General features: G+C 39.9%; 1 protein-coding gene across 1 annotated transcript in view; it reads right to left on the bottom strand.

The window, feature by feature from the left end:
• Positions 1-20,666, bottom strand: part of LOC143929620 (uncharacterized) — a 329,026-nt gene extending 308,360 nt beyond the window's left edge. Inside the window, exons 1-4 of the mRNA XM_077453528.1 lie at positions 20,447-20,666; positions 18,313-18,588; positions 11,851-12,105; positions 48-329 (exon numbers count right to left, since the gene is read on the bottom strand). Coding sequence (XP_077309654.1) covers positions 48-329; positions 11,851-12,105; positions 18,313-18,588; positions 20,447-20,525 — 892 coding nt within the window. The 5' untranslated portion in view covers positions 20,526-20,666. The remainder of the gene's footprint in view (positions 1-47; positions 330-11,850; positions 12,106-18,312; positions 18,589-20,446) is intronic.
• Between the last annotated feature and the right edge of the window lie 1,755 nt (positions 20,667-22,421).

Raw genomic sequence — 22,421 nt, 5'->3', positions numbered from 1 at the left:
AAGATATAGACATAACAATTACAGGATTTCTTGTTTTTGCTACCTACTTGTATACACAGATATGGTCACAGGCGAGCTCTGATACCCCCCAACTCCGACTGTCATCACAGAAATGGTGTAATTAGTTCCGGAAGTCAGGTTCTGAAGGGTGGCATTGTTTGTGTAGCTTGTTTGGGTCCAAATGGTGGGAGAAGAAGAAGAAGAAGAAGCATTCCCATATGTTATAATGTAAGACTTTGCCAGATTGGTCATATTTACTGGCTCTACCCAGGACAATGCGATGCTGTTTGCTGTTGTATTGAAAGTGATGGTTCCTGGTGGAGTTGGATCTGGGAAACAGAAAAGGAGAAAGAGAAAAAAAAATGAACACAAGAAGAAAAGTGTAATTTTCATAAAAAAGAAAATCGAATAAAATGTGTTAAACGAATGTTGTATTTCTTCCACACACACTGCACATGGGCAATGAAATGTTTTCATCTTTTATATTCCTTCCCGATGCAACTGTTGCAGCCGACTGTAACGTATATGGAGCTCAGGACAGAACCGTCATCATACGTCATCTTTACACACTTGGGTTCTTGTGCTCTCTAACAACACTACAATGCCCCGTACACACGGCAGGAAATTCCGACCACAAAATCCGTCTGATTTTTTTCCGATCGGATTTTGGCCGAAACTTGTCTTGCATACACACGGTCGCACAAAGTTGATGGAAAATCTGATCGTTCAGAACGAGGTGACTTAAATCACGTACGACAGGACTACATAGAGGGCAGTAACCAATAGCTTTCGTCTCGTAATTTATTCTGAGCATGCGTGGCACTGGTCAGAAATTCTCTACACACGATCGGAAAAAGTCTGATCGGATTTTGTTGTCAGAAAATTTTAGATCCAGCTCTCAAACTTTTCCCGTCCGGAAATTAGCCACATTTCTGCATAGAAACCAATCAACTTCCAGGTTTTATTGCCAGGTTAGAAGCTGATTGGTTTCTATGCAGACATGGGACTAATTTTGCCCTCTCTAGCTTTAGTAAATAAACCCCCTGGTGTTGAGCACCATTCAAAGGGTAAGAACTTGGCTTTTGCAATTTTTTTATTTTGATGACCCTTGAATTGATAGCAGCACTTTACTACAACAATACTACAGAGAATGCCAGCTACGTGTTGGAAACCATGACTCCTTGTAAAGATATTTTTTATTTCAAATATTCAAAAAATTCCTGAAACTTTTATCATTAGAAATTGGAAATAAGCGCACGGGTCTTCCGAGAATTTGTAGCAGAGGAATCCAAATAGAGCAAATAGCTATAGAATGTCCAAGAGTGGTTGTGTGGAAAACAATGTAGTATGCACTGCGATAAATACACCTCGGAGTTCTTTTGGTGGTGTACTAGTTACAAACTAGCAATTGAAAAATGAAGCTCCTTTAAATTTTGCTTTTTTAGTTATAGGTCGTCTAATGCCCCGTACACGCGATCGGACTTTCCGACAACAAAGCCGTGGATTTTTGTTCGAAGGGTGTTGGCTCCAACTTGCATACACACGGTCACACAAATGTTGGCCAACAATTACGAATGTAGTGACTTACAAGACGTACTTGATATCTCCATTACGAACGCTAGTTATATCTCTGGCTCGTACTTGATTCCGAGCATGCGTGGACTTTTTCCCTGACGGACTTGTGTACACACGATCGGAAAGTTCAAACATTTGTTGGCGGAAAATTTGAGAACCTGCTAGCCAACATTTGTTTGTGGAAAGTCTGACAACAATTGTTCGATGGAGCGCACACACGCGGTCGGACTTTCCGCCAACAAGCTCACATCCAACATTTGCTGTCGGAAAATCCGATCGTGTGTACGGGGCATTAGAGTGACCATTGCAAAAAAACGAATCAAACAAGTAATGACAACAATAAGCTATATTGATGGCAAATATAGTTTACAACACCAACAACGGGTTTCATTGTGGGTATGAGGCCTTAGTCAGGCAGGGAGTATCACAACTCTGGTGTGAGCTGTGTAGTTTCTCATAGAACCCCTAGGGACTACAATAAGCGGACCATCTCATGTTAGAATTGTGATACACCCTACCTAAGAGAGTGGCCATATGCTCATCGCAAAACATCTTGTCCGTGTTGTAAAGTATACCGTCAATAAAGTCTAGAGGCGATTCAGTTCGCATTGTGCGCTATACAAGTATTTCATTCATTCATTTCATTCATTGATGATACCTGATTTGACGTTGTATCCAATCTATAAGAAACTCGTTCTTTTGGGTGTCTTTGCTACATACTCCTGGAGACCTAGGCACCTATTTCAAGCTTCTCACTAGCACCAGATCACGTTGAGGACATCAAGGTTCCAGACCTCCCCTAGCATCAACTGTGATCAATTTGGGCATCTCTACATCATATTCTTGGAGACCCAAACCCTACTTTCAGCTTCTCACAATTACCAGACATCTCTGGGGACATCAAGGTCCAGGACCCTCCCTAGCATTGAATGCAACCTAACAAATGATCTGAGTGGAGGGGAGACGGGAATATTCTCCAAAAGCTCTCATTTAGGTTGCAGATAGAGGTTTTAAGTTGAGGCTTCTAACAACCTCTACAAATATTAGTAAATGTAATGTTTTTGTCTTTCATTTTCCCCCTCAATAACGAAATGGAACGGAATCTCTTGAATACAAAACCATAAGGGCTCCCCCCAACCCTTTTCTTGCTTTTACTCAGTTTTTTTATTATAAGTTATTTTAAGAAGAAATAGAAAAAATGTATTGGGATCAATTGTATATGTATTTTTTAACCACTTCTGGACCGCCCACCGAAAAAAGAGAAGACTCCCGATCGGCCATTGAGGAGGAGGGAGGAAAGGGAAGCCGCTGCTGTGGAGAGCAGGAGAATGGGAGGCCGGCGGTGATGGAGAGCAGAAGAACGGGAGCCAAGCACCGCGCAGGGTGAAGCGGTTGGTGATGGGGTAAGACTGACTGATGGGAAGTGTTATACTCTTTGCCGCCCCCCCAGAAAAAAATTCCACCAGCCGCCAATGTTGGTATTGCAGAGAGTCTCCCCTTACTTCATCTTTTAGGGTTTGCCTTCGATGCTGTCTGCTCCTCCTCTTCTGTGTCTGCCCACATAGCAAGCAGCTTCCTATGGGGGCAGGCATGTGGGCTCTCTCCAGAGAAGTGTGTCCATAGACATTCACAGTGCAGCTCGCCCCTGCATCTTGCTCCCTGCTCACTGGATTTGATTGACAGCAGCAGGAGCCAATGGCTCCCACTGTTTTCAGCAAAGCCTGTGAGATTAGGAAGAGAGCTAGAAGACCTGCACCCAGGCACAGCGCTGGATCGATACAGGAGTCAGGTAAGTCTTAGGGAGGGAGGAGCACACAGTGGAAGGTTTTTTTACCTTAAACTGGTTTCTATACCCTTGTTTGTTTGTTTTTTTAGTTTTTTAGGACCTGCAAGGTAAAGGCATAATGTACTAGTGTGTTGACACTTACCTGAAAACTAAGCAGTCCAGCGACGTGATGTCACAGCCGGAGGCAGCCCCCATCTTCTCCCGGTCTTCCGTCCGGGTCCACGAGCTCTGGCTCTAAAAGGCCAGAGCCACAATGACATCACTCCTGGGCATGCGTGGGGGAGCCACAAGGAATGGCACTGATGGCTGTTCCTTCAGAGCGCTTGCCCCTGATGATGTCGTCGGCTGCATGTAATGTAAAAATCTCCTAAACGGCGCACGTTTAGGAGATATTTACAGTACCTATAGGTAAGCCTTATTACAGGCCTGCCTATAGGCACAAATTATGCATAGGAGTTTACTTCCACTTTAATGTAGAGAATGCATTAAGGCTGTACTTCTCCCATGGATCACAGGAGGGCTGTTTGTACTGCACTCCTGTGAGGTGTCTTCAGCAGACAGCGGGCTGAAGCCCACTTGTAGGCTGACGTCATGAGATTGTGATCGTATAGGACTGGACCAACACCCCGACTCCACCCCTCAGCAAGCCACTGAGAGCCTGAGCTGGCCGGCCCTGCCCACCCCACGATCCAGCGCTCCAGTTAGCGGGGGGAGGGCAAAGTAGACAGACGGTGACTGACAGTCAGCAGCTCTCTCCTCGGGGAGCTGTGAGAACCGAGTGATCAGTGATGTCTGATCGCTCGGTTCTCAGCCTTAGAGCCAGTGGTGGACAGATGCTGCATCCACACAGGTAAACATGATTAAAAAAAAAAAATCCAATACTTCACTTTTATAGAAATGGGATAATAATGTGCTGGCCAAGACCTGTCTTTAGTAAAAAAGTGGAACATAAAAAAGGTAATGTAAGCACCTCTGGGTGGCTGTTTTAACACCTGGAAAACGCAATCATGACAAATACTCACCTGTGGCCTTACAGAACCCTCACAATCACATTACTCAAACTCTGATCATACACAGATAACACGGATCACTCGTGGATCATACTCACATGTGGCCGCTGTTACTGTAGTGATTGGACTCTTGCAGCTCCCACTGATGGTCTGTACAGTGACGGTATAATTCCTTCCTGGTAGTAAGTCAGTGAAGGTCACTTGTGTAGATGTATTCTGTAATGTCCTATTTACATCTCCTGTTATGGTGACATTATAATTGGGTGGGATTCCTGCTTTTGGTGCCGCCCAGTTCACCACCAGAGAATTCACCGACTGGTAATTGTTCACTGCGACATTGACAGCTTGTCCGGGAACTGGAAATACAATGTTCATAATGTTATGTGCTTTATAAGACTCATTCTATTTAGACATCTGCAGAACGAAAAAATGTGTTTAGTTTTGTTTCAATTCATTGTTTGCATAAATTTGTTTAGTTAAATTAGTTTAATTTGTTTTCGGCATTTCGTTTTGTTTATTCGAATCAATTCTAATTTTCCGAATTCGGTCAAACTGCACTCAATTCAACCGAATTTGATAAATTTTAATCGATTTTAAATTCCATTAGAATAGAATTTATTCTATTTGAGATTCAAATTTTGGAAGATGATTATATTTTTTCTAATCCATTATATTCTATTGTTTGTTCTACTCTATTCTTTTATTTTCTGTTCTATTCTTTTCTTTTCCATTTTATTAATTTCAAATTCAAATTTATTCTATTCAAAATCTGAATTTTGGAAAACGGATATTGTTATATTTTTTCTATTCTATTCTTTTCTTTTCTATTGTTTATTTTATTCTATTCTGTTTTTTTTCTATTCTATTTTATTCTTCTGGGCTTTGCTTTCTCTGAGGACTTCTTGGACCATCCCCACTGAACCATGGTTCTGGTTATCCATGCTTGTCTGATCTGGCGCCGCTGACATCCAGGTCCATTGGTTCTGGAAAGAGTACCCATTCTTATTCCATTATTGATGTTATTACTCAACCTGTTGGCCGTGGTGAGTTCGCCATTGGTTTGGACTGACTCACTTTGGACTTATTGGTTGTCCTCTTACTTTCACACAGTTTGGACTTATTTATTGATATACTTATGTGCATTTTTATGTATTTTCACACTTTATTATCACTGTTTATTTACTAGCGGTACATTTCCACCCACAGCGATATAAATACACTCACATTCAGGTGAAACTGGAGGGAGCTGATATGTTCCCTCTGTGTTTCTTCCGAGATGGCCGTCTCCGGCGCTGTGAGTGGCCGGAGCCACGATGACGTCACTCCCACTAATCTGCGCGGGAGCCCTCCATTCCGGCAAGTTCCAGCAGGATACGCCGGACCCGCAGAGCGCATGCGCGGCTGACGTCAGCAGCTGCATACAAGGTCAATATCTTCTAGACCTGCACGGTTTAGTAGATATTCTTTTTACCTACAGGTAAGCCTTATTATAGGCCTTATTATAGGCTTACCTGTAGGTAGAGATGTCCAAGCAGGGGATACAACCATTTTAACAAAAGAACTATGGAGTCAATTAAAAAATGTAAATTGCAATCGACTAGTGAACACGTGTTTAATAAAAAAAAAAATAGTTATATATATATATATATATATATATATATATATATATATATATATATATATATATATATATATATATCAGAAAAAGCAAATCAGCTTTATCTGATACACTTTGGCAAAACAATAAGTACTTTTGAAGGGACACTCTCTTCCCAAATGGACAGAAGTATTTTCATGGTGTCCCCACCACAGAGATAAGAGCAGGACTGCGGCTGTACTCACCTGTGCAGGTAGTTAGTGACACCGGATCAGATTCAGTGACATTATCAGCAACTCTTGTATATATCAGGAATGTATATGTTTGTCCCGGAGTCAGATTTACTATTGTAGCTGATTGATTGGTCACTATTATATTATTTTCTATTGAAGATGGTGATGTGACATTTGTCTGCACTCTGTATGTGTAAAAAGTCTGATATTCATTCGGTGCGATCCAATTTAAGGACACAGACGTTGAATTCACATTAAAGTATTGAGGCTGGTTCACAGGATATGGTTCTAGAAAGTGAAATACACACATGTGAGCTTAACATAAAAGAGAGAACAACACTTAAATGACATTGAAGGAGATACAATCTAATAGTATCAGTATAAGGCAGGCCAGAAATGGGTCTGTTTTTTTTTCCGTTTAACCAGCGGGTTGAATAAAAAAAGACTGACCCGATTCTCCCATCCACACACTTGATATGGATGGGGGCCCCCTCCCCGTTCAGTCATTGTATTCTGACAACTGGGAGATTTCCCCACCATCAGAATACACTGATCAGTATTTCAGGCCTTAACCTGCAGTGCTGATTGAGCAGGGAAAATACAACAGGGAGGTTGTACAGAAGTGGATCGGTGGAACGTCTTCTCTAAAACCACAGGGGCCATACATGGATCGAAATCCAGCTGGTCACTGCTGAACCAGATACATTTCGATACGTGTGTGTCCGGCTTAGAGGGTCTTCCTTGACTTTGGGGCATTTCCAATTTTAGAAGGCAGGAATGTAAAGGATTCAACCACCGGATTTTCAAAGCACTAAATAACTTTTATTGGTTTAAAACATATCAGTTTTATGGAATGTAATTACTAGGAAAATAAAACACATTATCATTAAAACCCATTAACTTGGTGGGTTTAAGTATTAATACGAGTGTATTTTTTATTGTTGTTTTCTAGTAAAAAAATCCTAATAAATAATCATTATAAACTGATGAGAATGGTCCATTGAATAATCAAATTGAATGCAATAAACACACTCGGGTTGTAATAATAGTAGATTTTACTTCATCAGAAGTACCCAACAGTGGAATACTGTAGATAGCACAGCCCGGCAATGTCAGACCACCTGTCCTTTGAATGAGGGACCTCAGTAGCCCTCCTACCTATCATTGATCTCTCCATCTGTCTACCACAATAAATAGCAATTTAGAGACCCCTGTAGTGGTTCCTATGAAAAATATGAAGCATTATACTGTATAGACTCAGAACATTCATCTCATAATACACAGAGATGGAAAATAGTTTACAAATTTCTGGTCATGGGCGGACTCAGTAGTAGTAATGATTCTCATATGCTAATATAAATAAAATACTTGTTCTATGTATTATCTATGTGCATAATTCTATTGTTGTGCCTAGTTTACAAAACGGGAGTGTATGGTATCCTCATCCTTATATATTAACTACAAAGAAAATTTAGGGAGAAAAAAGGGGAATTCATACATGGAACATCATAACCATGATTTACCTTAAAATCACCCAGCAAAGTGACGGACTATCTTGATACAGTTTATAAAAATACAAATGTTTATTATTAAAATATAAGAAGTTTTTTTAGAAAAAATAAAAAAATTATATAAACATAAAATTTCAATAAGTACACAATATAACTGTAACATAGACAAAAAAATGTTACGACGATATTTAGTGTCCAATTCGGTCTTTAGTTTCTACTAGTTTCGCGACTTTTCTGTCGCTTCTTCAGGAGACCTTGTTTGTCTGAAATCGAAGTTTATCACAATTTACTTGACAGAAATAACATAGTTCAACATGTTTGATGTATTATTTTACAAAAAAACCTAAAGGGGAAAGGGAAAAGAAAAAAACAAAAAGGTAGAAAACGAAGTGTGCAGCTCACCACCACAAAGATATCGATGTGCCCTATTTGAGCCACATTTGTGGTCTACCAGCTTCAATGAAATCAGCAGTGATTTGTCTCCTAACATAGAGATGATGTCAGTTCTACTTATCGTACCTCCCTTGATCGAATGTTAACTCTGCCTCTAATGCCATGTACACACGATCGGACTTTCCGGCGGACCAGAGTCCGGCGGACAATTCGCCCATGTGTGGGCTCCGGCGGAATTTTTATTCCCAAAAGTCTGGCGGACTTTGAAAGAAGTCTTGACTCAAAATTGTCCGCCCGTCTGTGTGCTAGTCCGCCGGACTTTTGAAATGAACGGATCCCGGCCCTTATGATGTCACAGTCCCAGCATCCTCCAGGACTGTGACGTCATAAGGGGTGTGGTCACCATGTGACATCACCCGGTTACCCCACCCCTTAACCCTATATAAGTCACTGCACAACACATCCCTGTCATTAAGGTTGGAGAAAGCGTGGTGTCAACATCGGAAGGAAGAAGAAGAAGAATAAGAGAAGAAGAAGAAGGAGAAGAAGGCAGCGGCAACAAGACCCGGCCAACGCTAGTAAAAGAGCTGGAAGAAGATAGCGGAGGCCCGGCAAGAAGAACCGAACAGTGGACAAGACTCCCGAAGTCGGAAGAAGACCCCCGGACGGCGGTGACGACGAAGAAGAAAGCCGGGCTCCTTCACTAGTAAAAGAGCTAGCAAAAGAGCAGAAGATAGCAGACCCCACAACCAACGGCCAGGGTTGTCAGGAACAGGAAGAGGCCCTAGTCCTCATCAACGTGGGGACATGGTGCTATGGGGTGGGGGGCCGCAGGGCCCCCCTTCCCCAAAGCACCCCCCCATGTTGAGGGCAAGTAGCCTGGTATGGCTCAGGAAGGGGGGGGGGGGCGCTCGCTCGTCCCCACCCCCTTTCCTGACCGGCCAGGCTGCGTGCTCGGATAAGGGTCTTCTATGGACCTTGGGGGGACCCCCCACGCCATTTTTTTGGCGTAGGAGCTCCCCCTCCGCTGCAAAGTCTGCCAGATAGTCTGATCATGTGTGTGTGGCATTACCTGTTCCATGGTACTCTGCCCTACCAAGAACCAGCTGTTCGTCTCCACTTCTCAGGTAAATCTATCACTTCTCATTGGGTATCGCTTTAAGTGTAGTTATAGGGTACACATTGGCAAAGTTAGCATCCAGACAGATGGTAAGAACTTACGTGTAAACACAGATCTGCTGACAGGCGTGCTCAAATACCCTCGGACTCCAACTGTCACCACAGTAATGGTGTAATTACTCCCAGATTTCAGACTTGAAAGAGTGGCATTTGAAGAGTTACTTGGCACGGTGATGGGGAAAGAAGCATTCCAATAATAAGTTATATTATATGTCACCCCGGTCATGTCTACAGGCTCTACCCAAGATAATGTGGTGGTGTTTGTCAGGATTGTAATAAAAGAGATGTTTCTTGGTGGAGTCGGATCTGCAAAAAGAAAATAGAAAATAGACTTAAAAGAGACAATGTTTGTATTAATGGTGGGGACAGACAGCAGGCAGAACAGCACAATGCAATCAGAATGAAGAGGAAGGCATCAGGCCTCATTTACTAAAGAGTGAAGTGAGGTGAGGGGGAAGTGAACCTAAAGGCCCGTACACACAGGCCAATTGTCAGGAGACATCAGCCGGTTAAAAAAAAAAGAAGAAGGCTGACATTTGGCCCGTGTGTATGGCACCCTGTCCGACAAAAGCCGACCATCTGTCTGATGAGCATGCTGGAAAGCCAGCAGCCGACTGACTCCCGATCAGGGCTCTCAGAAAATGGCAGATTGGATTGTTCTGGCGGGGGGGACCGTCCCCGCGTCAGAATACAACAGCACAGCAGAGGAGATCGCTGTACTAACTACTGCATAGTCAGTATAGCGGCTCCGACCAGAGCTTTTCTTTTCTTAAGCCTGGTACCCGCTGGGTTGAGCGAATAAAAAGCTCTGTTTGGGGCCGCTGTACTAACTATGCAGTAGTTAGTACAGCATAAAGTATAAAGTAAAGTTGAATTATGCATCAAATCCTGGGAAGAAGAAGCTCTATTTTACATTTCTATAAACATGGTTGGATATGTACAGTGAAGACAGGTGCACTTTACTTTACTATACACCTTTGTACATCTGGGCCTCTTCCCATAGCAGTGTGATCATTCTCATTTCTGTACAGGTCCTGGCTTCAAAACATCCTTTACCATCTACATAATTCTTAAAGTGTAACTAAAAGGCAATTTTTTTTTCTTTATCTATTTTTGGATGGAGTGGAGAAGGATTTGGGCTCCTGACAAGTTTTTATTGTTGTTTGTGTCCCCGTTAGGGAGATTCTCCTTCTATCTGTCCTGTTTACTTTTATCCTCAAAGGCGAAAGTAAAAGAAAATCCCACATTTTGGGTTGACACCGGAATATTAATAGAGGGGAAAATCTTCCAATGGGGACACTAGTTCTGGTGACACCTTGGGAACCGCTCACTTTGGAGCGATTTCCTCTCATTTTCTGTTTTGGCTATGGGATAGGAAGTGAAGGGAAATCTCCTCAACGGAGCACAAAAAAAAACAAAAAAGGGTTATAACCCTCTCATACTCTATCCAACTGAAAAATATAAAATAAAAAAGTTTTGCCTATAGCTTCACTATAAAGTGGAATTCCTGCCTAACACTAACTATGCCCCTCCGCCCCCCCCCCCCCCCCGGCTACTTATGCTGAGTAACCTCCCATGGATTGCAGGATTGTGGTTTGTTCTGCACTCCTGTGACCTGTTTTCAGCAGACAGCGGGCTGGAGCCCGCTGGAGGCTGACATCATGAGATCGTGATCATATAGGACAGGACCGACACCGGCTCCGCCCCTTAGCAAGCCACTGGGAACCTGAGCTGGCCGGTCCCGCCCCCTCCACAATCCAGTGCTCCAGTTAGCAGGGGGCACAGCAGACAGCCGGTGACTGACAGTCAGCAGCTCTCTCCTCAAGGAGCTGTGAGAACCGAGTGATCGGCAATGTTTGATCGCTCAGTTCTCAGCCTTATGCCGCGTACACACAAGCGGACTGTATGGCGTACTTAGTTCGTCATACAATCCGACGGACAGTCCGTCGTACTTTCCACTGAACGGACTTGACCACACACGGATGCACAAACAGTCCGTCGAAAGCTTGCGCGATGACGTGTACAGCACGTACGACGGGACTAGAAATAGGAAGTCCAAGACACAGCAAAGCACCCTTCCGCCATGTAAATCCTTTCTGGGCATGCGCCAATCTTAGTCCGCCGAACTAGCATACTGACGACCGTATTGTCCGCTGAAACCAAAGTACGACGGACAGAATTTCGAAAAAAACAAAATTCTTAGTACGCCGGACTGCACGCTGAAAAAGTCAGCTGAAGCCCACACACGAGCGTGTACGCGGCATTAGAGCCAGTGGTGGAGTGGTGAACAGATGCTGCATCCACACAGGTAAGAATGATTTAAAAAAAAAAAATCCAATACTTCTCTTTTATAGAAAAATCATAATAATATGTTGGCCAAGACCTGTCTTTAGTAAAAAGTGGAACATAAAAAAGGTCATGTAAGCACCTCTGGATGGCTGTTTTCATACCTGGAAAAAGCAATCATGACAAATACTCACCCGTGGCCTTACAGAACCCTCACAATCACATTACTCATACTCTGATCATACACAGATAACACGGATCACTCGTGGATCATACTCACATGTGGCCGCTGTCACTGTAGTGATTGGACTGTTGCAGCTCCCACTGATTGCCTGTACAGTGACGGCATAATTCCTTCCTGGTGATAAGTCAGTGAAGGTCACTTGTGTAGATGTATTCTGTAATGTCCTATTTACATCTCCTGTTAGTGTGACATTATAATTGGACACGTTTCCTGTTGGCGCCGCCCAGTTCACCACCAGAGAATTCACCGACTGGTAATTGTTCACTGTGACATTGACAGCTTGTCCGGGAACTGGAAATACAAATTTAGCAATGTGTCAGTTCATTGTATGCTGATAACTAAGATATGTGTAGAACAATATGAAAGATAAATGTAAGTAAAAGTCCCATGAAAACATTTTAAAATTGTTTCAGAACCTCTTTCAACTTTTAACAACAGACAAACAGAGCCAATACAATGAGGCAGGCGAGTTACGTTCCACCGGTGAACACGTGTTCAATCCACTCATCCAATAACATTAAAGAGCATTTCCAGTCACTAGAAAAAAAAAAGCAGGTAGCTACAAATATTGTAGATGCTGAATATTAATAATAAAAAAGACTCTTAAGCCTCGCACACACGATCGGATTTTTGGCCAACAAAACCGTGGACTTTTGTCCGAAGGGCGTTGGCCCAAACTTGTCTTGCATACACACAGGCCACACAATTGCTGGCCAACAATTACGAACGTAGTGACGTACTATGTGGTTTTTCAGCTCTTTAGCGCCACCCTTTGGGCTCCTTCTGCTAATTTTGTGTTAGTAGAAGTTTGGCTTTTCATTTCGCCCTTTTCAGTTAGTTTCTGAACGGCCGTTCGTCAAACAGCCATGTTGCGGAATCGGAGGAGATAACGTGTTATTTATTAATATTTATTAATATTTTTTGGTTGAATAATAATGATTTGATTTGGTATATTTTCTATATTTTTGGATGTATAGAATGCACCTTTTGGTTAAGTTCTATTGACAGATAACATGTCTAATTTCATTTGTTTTCTTTTTTTAATGCACAATAAAAATATTGTGGAGAATAATACTTGGCTATGTGTTTTACTTCAAATGACAGTTTGGGAGTAGGCAGTTACATTTAAAAAAATACAATGTAAAATTGACAAGGGACACCAACATAGTTGTATCTTTGATCTTAAAAACTACGGGATAATGGTGTTGTGGTAACTTGCCCAAATAAAATGTAAAAAACATAATAATATTATTCTTGATATCATTAGAAAAAAAAAAAGCCTTTGAAAATACGTTTGCAATAACTCCATCAGCATCACCAGCAAAGCAGCTTCATTATTATCCCATTAAAGAAGAAGAGAATTGTGCGCTGCATTTCCAGATTTCAAAATTTTTCTGTGTCACAAATGTTAATTTTCCATTACAAACGCGAGTTTACAAGACCAACCGCTTCCGGCTCGTCCTTGCTTCCGAGCATGCGTGTTTATACTGTGGACTTTTGTCTGACAGACTTGTGTACACACGCTCGGAAAATCCGACAACAGACATTTGTTGGCGGAAAAATTGGAAAACCTGCCATCCAACATTTGTTGGCGGAAAGTCCGACAACAATTGTCCGATGGAGCGTACACACGGTTGGATTTTTTCCGCCAACAGCCTGTCAACATTTCCCATTGTAAAGTCCCAACATATGTACAGGGCTTTACTTGTCCAGGGGTCCAGCGCTGTCCTCACCCGGGACAGTTCTTTGCCAGTCTTCAGGTCCCTGGTGCTGGAAATTTACTAAAGGAAGCCAGGCAGCTTCCCAGTGTACCTGGGATCTGTGACGCGCCCCAAAAGTTTGCGGTGGGGGAGGAACCTCCAATGGAATCACGAGCAAGTACCTGACAAAATAGGTACCCGACTCCTCCCGCCCCCAAAAAAAATGAACTAAACCCTTCTATCTTTTTTAGCCAAGGAAGCTGCCATCTTGGCCTCTTTATGATCCTCAACTGCTGCACATGTGATCAGGAATGACACCAACTATTTGATGGTTTGACAGTCTGATTGAGAGCACAACCAATGTGATAGTTACATTCCCAGGAAATGTTTTTTTACACTGTTAAATCGATGGGTTTAGTGCCACTTAAGGACCAGCCGCCATCATTATACTGTGTCAGGTTGGCTCTCCTGGCGAATCGCCGTAGTTGTACGTCGGGCACTTTAAAAGCAATAGGGGGCGCGCATGGCGTGACGCCGGAGCCGATGCGCGCGGTCGGTGGCTGTGATGGGCCAACCCGCGATCACTCCACAGAGAGCCAGAACAGGGATCTGTCAATGTAAACAAACCGATCCCCGTTCTGACAGGGGAGTATAGAGAGACCTGCTGTTACTAGTGATCAGGAACAGCGATCTCTTTCCTCCTCCAGTCAGTCCCATCCCCCCATAGTTAGAAACACCTCCCTAGGGAACACTTAACCCCTTGATCAACCCCCTAGTGTTAACCCCTTCCCTGCCAGTGAGATTTACACAGTAATCAGTGCATTTTTATCGCATTGATGGCTGTATAAATGCCAATGGTCCCAAAAATGTGCCAAAAGTGTGCGATTTGTCTGCCGCAATGTCGCAGTTCCGCCGTCATTACTAGTAAAAAAAATATATATATTATAATAAAAATGCCATAAATCTATCCCCTATTTTGTAGACGTTATAACTTTTTCACAAACCAATCAATATACACTTATTGCGATATTTTTTACCAAAAATATGTAGAAGAATACATAGTGGCCTAAACTGACGAAGAAAGGTTTTTTTTTGGGATATTTATTAGTAAAAAAGAATGTTGTTTTTTTTTTTTCAAAATTGTCGCTATTTTTTTGCTTATAGCGTAAAAAATTAAAACCTCAGAGGTGATCAAATACCACCAAAAGAAAGCTCTATTTGTGGGAAACAAAGGACATCAATTTTTGTTTGGGCACAATGTCGCATGACCGCGCAATCATCAGTTAAAGCAATGCAGCACCGTAACATAATAGGTGACCCGGTCATTAAGGGGGCAAATCCTTCCGGTCCTTATATGCTTAATTAAATAAGAAATTGGTACTTAAACCAAAACCCCTGTTTACTGTCTTACCAAAGCATTTAAGCTATTTTTTAACCACTTCAATACCAGGTACTTATACACCTTCCTGCCCAGGACAATTATCAGCTTTCAGCGCTGTCGCAATTTGAATGACAATTGCGCGGTCATGCTACACTGTACTCAAATAATGTTTTATCATTTTGTTCCCACAAATAGAGCTTTCTTTTGGTGGTATTTGATCACCTCTACCATTTTTATTTTTTGCCCAACAAATAAAAAAAATTTAGAAAAAAAAAAAGTTTTTCTTTGTTTCTGTTAAAAAAAAATTGTAGATAAGTAATTTTTCTCCTGCAATGACGGGCACTGATATGGCTGCACTGATGGGCGCTGATAAGGCAACACCAATGGACACCGATGAGGTGGCATCAATGAGGTGGCACTGATGGGCACTGATGATAGGCACTGATAGGCGTCACTTATGGGCACTCATAGGCGGCACTGATGGGCACTCATAGGCGGCACTGATGGGTACTTATTGGTGCCACTGATGGGTGGCATGGATGGTCACTGATGGTCACTGATAGATGGGCACTGATGGGCATGGATGGGCACTGAGAGGTGGCACTGATGGACACTGATGGGTGGCACTGATCGTACTGATAGGTGGCATTACTGGGCATCACTTGTCTGATCTGCTGCATAATGTTACCAGTCAGTGCCCATTTGTGGGCACTGATTGACATGTATTTGGAATATTTTTGTATATCTGGATGACCATGGGGTATGTGCCTGGCCATCCACATGTTGGGGGCTTCCCTGGTGGTCCTGGTGGCTTCCCTGGTGGTCTAGTGGTGGTCCAGTGTGTATCAGAGGGGTCTGATAAACAATCAACGCAGACTCCCCCCCCCCATCAGGAGAGCCACCAATCGGCTCTCCTCTACTGTCAGACGCGAGTGAGGAAAATTGGATCAACATCGTGCTCAGACATGATTGGACACGGCTGATCACATGGTAAAGAGCCTCCGCCGGCCTCCGCGGTGTGTCACGCTGACACACCGCACCACCGATCGCCGTGATGTGCGCCCCCCATGGGGTGATCGCCGCAATGGATGCCCAGTCAGGATAAATGAACCAAATAGCAAAATGACGGCCGGGCGGGAAGTGGTTAAGGTCACATTTGTAGGCGAGGGCTGGGGTGCCCAGTCTGGGAGTCACACACATTTGAATGTAGTCATTTTCCTTGTATATTGTATTTAGGCTAGCAATGATGAATAAAGACATTTTCTATAGGCACTGATATTCAGGCAATAGAGCAATGGGTATATGTAGAGTTTCACAATATAGCAGTTGGTAATTGTACAATATCACTAGCCTCAGGCCTGTATTACCGGAGAATAACTTCTGCTGGGGTGGTGGTAGTTGTGTTGTACTGAGACAGTACTCTGACACTGCTGAGGGGGGCGCTACATCACTGGTCCGGATACTGGAATATCCCCTTTACACAGGTGACATCCCTGAGCTGACCCTACTCAAGCAGGAACCTCTCCCTGTGTTATTCACTTTCCCTAACTCTCTGTCCCCGTCCGACCACTTGATCTAGGTGAACCCGAATGGCATGGGCACCCTAATTTATAGAGTCCCGCACCAAGATGGTTGCCAAAGCGCAGAACGAAAAAATGTGTTTTGTTTTGTTTCGATTCGTTGTTTACATACATTTGTTTAGTTATATCCAGTTAATTTGTTTTCGGAATTCGTTTTGTTTATACAAATTCAAATTGATTCAAATTTTTCAAACTGCATTCAAATGAAATACAAATTTTGGGAGATGGTTATATTCTATTCTATTCTATGCCCATTCAAATTTATTCTATTCGAACTTCAAATTTATTCTATTTGAAATTTGAATTTAAGAAAACGGGTATATTGTTATATTCTTTCTATTTTATTATGTTCTTTTCTATTGTTTATTCTCTTCTATTCATATATATATATATATATATATATATATATATATATATATATATATATATATATATATATATATATATATATATATATATATATATAAATAATATATATATATATATATATATATATATATATAATTATTTTAATCTATCCTATTCTATTCCTTTGTTTTTTATTCTATTTTATTGTATTCTGTTCTTTGATTCTCTATTCTACTTTGTTCTTTTACTCTATTCTTTTATTTTCTATTTAGTCCCTTTTTTTTATATTCAATTTTATTTCTATCCTGTTCTGTTTTACTCCTATTATATTATTTTATTTTCTATTTTATTCTTTTCATATTGTATTTTCTATTCAAATTCTAATTTATTCTATTCAAAATTAGAATTTAGATTGTTATGTTCCATTTGTTTAGAATTTATATTATTTTATTCTATCCTATTCTATTCTTTTATTTTATTGTATTTTGTTCTTTGATTCCCTATTCTATTTGGTTCTGTTTTACTCTATTCTTTTATTTTCTATTCTGTCCCTTTTTTATATTCATTTTTTTTTCTATTCTGTTCTGTTTGCTCCTATTATATTATTTTATTTTCTATTTTATTCTTTTCTATTTAAATTATAACTTATTCTATTCAAAATTAGAATTTAGATCGTTACGCTCCATTCATTTAGAATGTATATTATTTTATTCTATCCTATTCTATTCCTTTATTTTATTGTATTCTATTCTTTGATTCCCTGTTCTATTTTGTTCTGTTTTACTCTATTCTTTTATTTTCTATTCTGTCCCTTTATTTTCTATTCATTTTTTTTTCTATTCTTTTATTTTCAATTCTGTCCCTTTTTTTTTCTATTCAATTTTTTTTCCTATTCTTTTATTTTCTATTCTGTTCTGTTTTACTCTATTACATTATTTTCTTTTATTTTCTATTATATCTATTTCTATTCTAGTCCATTACTTTCTATTCTATTTTATTCTCTTTGGAAATTTTAATTCTATTAGAAAAGTATTCAAATTCTATTAGAAAACAATTCAAATTCTATTTGAAAACTATTTGAATTTGAATTTCGTTAGAAACTTTGATTCCTTATTTTAGATTTGTTTTAAATTCGTTACTATCGCCATTCGGAAATTCTGATACAAATCCGAATTTCCGAATAACACAAAAACGTGTCTGAATTTTAATTCGGAAGGAAGCGAACTGCGCATGTCTACCAGAAGTTACAATGTCCAATCAGACAGCTGCTGCCCCGACACACACACGCCTACAGAGTCCCTGGGGGAGCAATGCCTTCTAAAGGCTCCACCCATATTTGTATAGTAGCACAGCGCCACCTACTTGATGGAGGAAATCTTGCACCTGACTACACGCTCTTCTTTCAAATTGATAAGTCTCAGTAAATACAGAAGTAAGCTGATGGGGAGCTCCACCAGAGGGAGCACAGCAGGACTGCGGCTGTACTCACCTGTGCAGGTAGTTAGTGACACCGGATCAGATTCAGCGACATTATCAGCAGCTCTTGTATATATCAGCAATGTATATGTTTGTCCCGGGGTCAGATTCACCACTATAGCTGATTGGCTGGTCACTATTATATTATTTATCATTGAAGATGGTGATGTGACATTTGTCTGCACTCTGTATGTGTAAGAACTCTGATATTCATTCGGTTTGCTCCAATTTAAGGACACAGAAGTTGAAGTCACATTAAAGAACTGTGGCAGCTTTGCAGACAATGGCTCTAGAAGGAAAAAATATGTAAATTTTTGTTATCAAGTAACATAATTTAATAACATAATCATTTTTGTTGACAATTACATTTTTTTTTTTTTTTTTTACTTTTTTTTCAGCCCTGTTGGGGGGCTTATGTGAGATATCAGGAGTCCCCTGACATCTCCTCTTTGAGACAGGGAAAGGGACTGAGGACACAGATTCCTCAGTCCCTTTCTCAGCATTGAAGATGAATGGACAGAAGACAGCGGCTCCCCTCCATTCATAAACGGAGCACACAGGTTACTCTGCTCAGTTTTCACAGGACACAGGAGCAATCTAGTTCGCTGCATCCAATTCAGAAAAGGCATGGGGCCGATGAATGACCTGTCCCTTCCTCCGCTCTCCATCCTGACAGATTCCCGTAACTGGCGGGAGAGGAGAGGAGGGAAGCCGGCTGCGGGGGGACAAGAGGGGGCGGAGGAGGAGGACAGGGAGCCGGAGATGAAGGGCACGGAGGGGGGCTGGAGGAGGAGGAGGATACGAGAAACAGCTGGGAATGATCGGTGCGGCTGGAGGGACAGCTGTGAAACCTTTTTATTATTATTATTATTTATTATTAATTAGTTCCATTCCATTTGTTTAGATGCGGTATCCATTGTTTCGGATAATTCGGATAATTCTTTGCCTCCTGCGGCAAAGAATTATTCAAATTATCCGAAACAATGAATACGCATCTAAACAAATGGAATGAAACTAATTAATAACAAATAATAACAATAATAATAATAATAAGGTTTTATTATTGTTATTTACTATTATTAGATCATTATGTTCCATTCTCCCCAAAAAAAATTCAAAAATCTGAAAAAAAGAAAGTTGTTTCGAATTTTACTGATTTTCTTTCTTTTTTTCAGATTTTCTAATTTTTGAATATCCAAATTTTCGAATTTCTGAGTTTTTGTATTTTCGGAATTCAAAAATCTGAAAAAAGGAAAGTTATTTCGAATTTTACAGATTTTCTTTCTTTTTTCAGATTTTTTCATTTTCGAAAGAAAATCAGTAAAATTCTAAATAATAACTTTCCTTTTTTCAGATTTTCGAATTTTTGCATTTCTGAATTTGCGAGATCTGAAAATACAAAAATTCGAAAATTTGGAAATTTGGAAAGTCAAAAATGAGAAAATCTGAGAAAAAGAAAGAAAATCAGTAAAATTCGAAATAATAACTTTCTTTTTTTTCAGATTTTCGAATTTTCAGATTTTCGAATCTTTGAATTCGGAAATTCGAAAATTTTGGTCATTTGAAAAATCGGAAATTCAAATTTGGAAAATTCGGAAATTCCAAAATTCAAAAATTTGAAAATTCGGAAATTTGAAATTCGGAAATTTTGGAATTAAAGCTGGAGTTCCGCTGTTTTTTTACAAATACTGCAACTGCTGACTTTTAAAATATGGACACTCCCCTGTCCAGTGTGCCCGCGATGTCGGCACCCGAAGCTGATCTTTGTCTTGGCTCTCTGGTGCTGCCGCCACCATCTTCGCTATGGGAATCAGGAAGTAAAGCCTTGCGGCTTAATTTCCTGGTTGCCTACTGCACATGCGCGAATCATGGCACCGGGGTGGAGGGTTCGGATGAGCAGAAGTTCCACTTTAGGGAGGAGCTCCGCTTTAACGAATTTGTCAAAATTAGTTAAAAAACGAATGCGGAACAAAGCGAATTTTCTACCGATCATCCCCGACTATGAACCAGGAGACCACCCAGGATCAGCCCCACGGCCGGGATATTGGGCAGCACTTGTGGGTGTCCGAGAGTCGCTCCCGAAATGTGGGAGACTCCTGCACCTCGCGGGGGACTTGAGATGTCTGACTCCGATCTCCAGAACTTACTAGTTGTAAAGTTGTAGCAGCAATCATTGGTGCCGTTTCCATAGTGCATGATGTACTGTGTACCGGACACGAAGGTCATCAATGAGGTGTTATTGTAGCTGCCATCAGAAGCCACCACAGCTATCCCATTGGTGTACGTTATATTCTGCAGGACAAGTCCGCCCACCTGTCCCGAGACTGTTATCTGATTGGTGGAGACATTGACAGAGACCGATGGACACTGAGCTAAAGTAAAATAAGCAAAAAGAAAATTGTCTAATTAATACTCCAGTATACTTTACAACTTGCAGATTGGTTGTTTTATACTTACTAGACATGTCATTCCTGGCTATAATCAGTATTTAAGATTTGCATAGAGGGTATTATTGTTGTCCAATCCAAAGGTATTTTTAAAAAAAATATAGAAATCCATTGCCCAGCAAGTTTAAAAATATTTTTTTAAAACGCTGCTTTGACTGAAAAACTTACCTTACCCCTCCACCTTGCATTTTCCCCTTTCAGGTACTCCATTATTCAACCCACTTCCTGTGAGCCCAGGCTGTCATGGATGCTAGACATGTGCACTGACAAAAAATGTGTTCGTTTTAGTTTCAATCCTTTTTTTACTTTTTTCGGAAATTCAAAAGTTCCGAAATTTGAAAATTTGGATTTCCGAATATCTGAATTCTGAATTTTCGGATTTCCAAACTTTCAAAATTCAAAATGTTCAAATTTCCAAATTTTCCAAATTTTCAAATTTCCAAATTTTCAAATTTTCAAATTCCGAATTTCCGAAATTTTGGAATTCAAAAATTCGAAAATCTGAAAAAAGAAAATCAGTAAAATTCTAAATAATAACAAACTAATAATAACTAACTATTAAATTATAAGTATTGGAATTTCCTTTCAAATGTAGCTGTTTGTGAACGTAACGAATACAAATTTATCTGAAGTTAGGAATTATCCGAAATAACGAATGCCGCATCTAAACAAATGAAATGGAACAAATTAATAATAATTAATGATACAAAATAATGATAAATAATAATAATAAAAGGTTTTATTATTATTGTTATTTATTAGTATTAGATCGTTATGCTAAACTCCACTGTTTAGATACGGCATTCATTATTTCAGATAATTTGTAACTTCGAATAACAGCCAAATTTGAAAGGAAATTTCAATACCTATAATTTAATAGTTATTATTACTTCGTTGTTATTTAAGATTTTCGGGTTTTTGAATGTTCGGATTTTCATTCTTATTTTTGGATTTTAAAATTTCCAAATTCTAAAATTTTAACATTTTCGATATTTCTGAAATGTTTGAATTTTGGAAATTTTCGAATTTCCAAAATTTAAAAATTTCCAACATTTAAAAATGTATTAATTTCCGAAATTTTGAATTTACAATTTTCTGAAATTTCGACATTCCAAATTTCCAAAATTTTGAATTTTTGAAAATGTGAAAAGTTGGAAATTTGAAATTCAAAATTCGAAACTTCAGAAATTGAATAATTCGGAAATTCGGAAATTTCGTCATTTGTCAAAATTCGTTAAAAATCTAATTCGGAACTAAACAAATTTCCATTTTCTGAAATTTCTAACTTCCGAATTTCCAAAATTCCGAATATCCAAAATTCCGAATATCCAAAATTCCGAATATCCAAAATTCTGAATTTTCGGAACTTTGACATTTCGAAAATTGAAAAATTGGGAAATGTTGGAATTAACGAATTTGTCAAAATTTGTTCAAAAACTAATTTGAAAACAAACAAATTTCCAATTTATGAAATTTCAAATTTCTGAATTTCCAAAAATCAGAATTTTTGAAATTTCTAATTTTTGGAAATTCCAAAATTCAGAAATTTGGAAATTCAGAAATTCGAAATTTTTGGAAATTGAAAAATTTGGAAATTCAGAAATTTCGGAATTAAATAATTTGTCAAAATTTGTTAAAAAAATGAATTCGGAACTAAATGAATTTCACAAGTCTA

This window comes from Lithobates pipiens, unplaced genomic scaffold (assembly GCF_037356315.1).
Source record: "Lithobates pipiens isolate NorthernLeopardFrog02 unplaced genomic scaffold, aLitPip1_a1.2 Scaffold_24, whole genome shotgun sequence".
NCBI classification, from domain to species: Eukaryota; Metazoa; Chordata; class Amphibia; order Anura; family Ranidae; genus Lithobates; species Lithobates pipiens.
The sequence above is the reverse complement of the archived record's forward strand: the minus strand, read 5'-3'. Positions and strand labels throughout refer to the sequence as shown.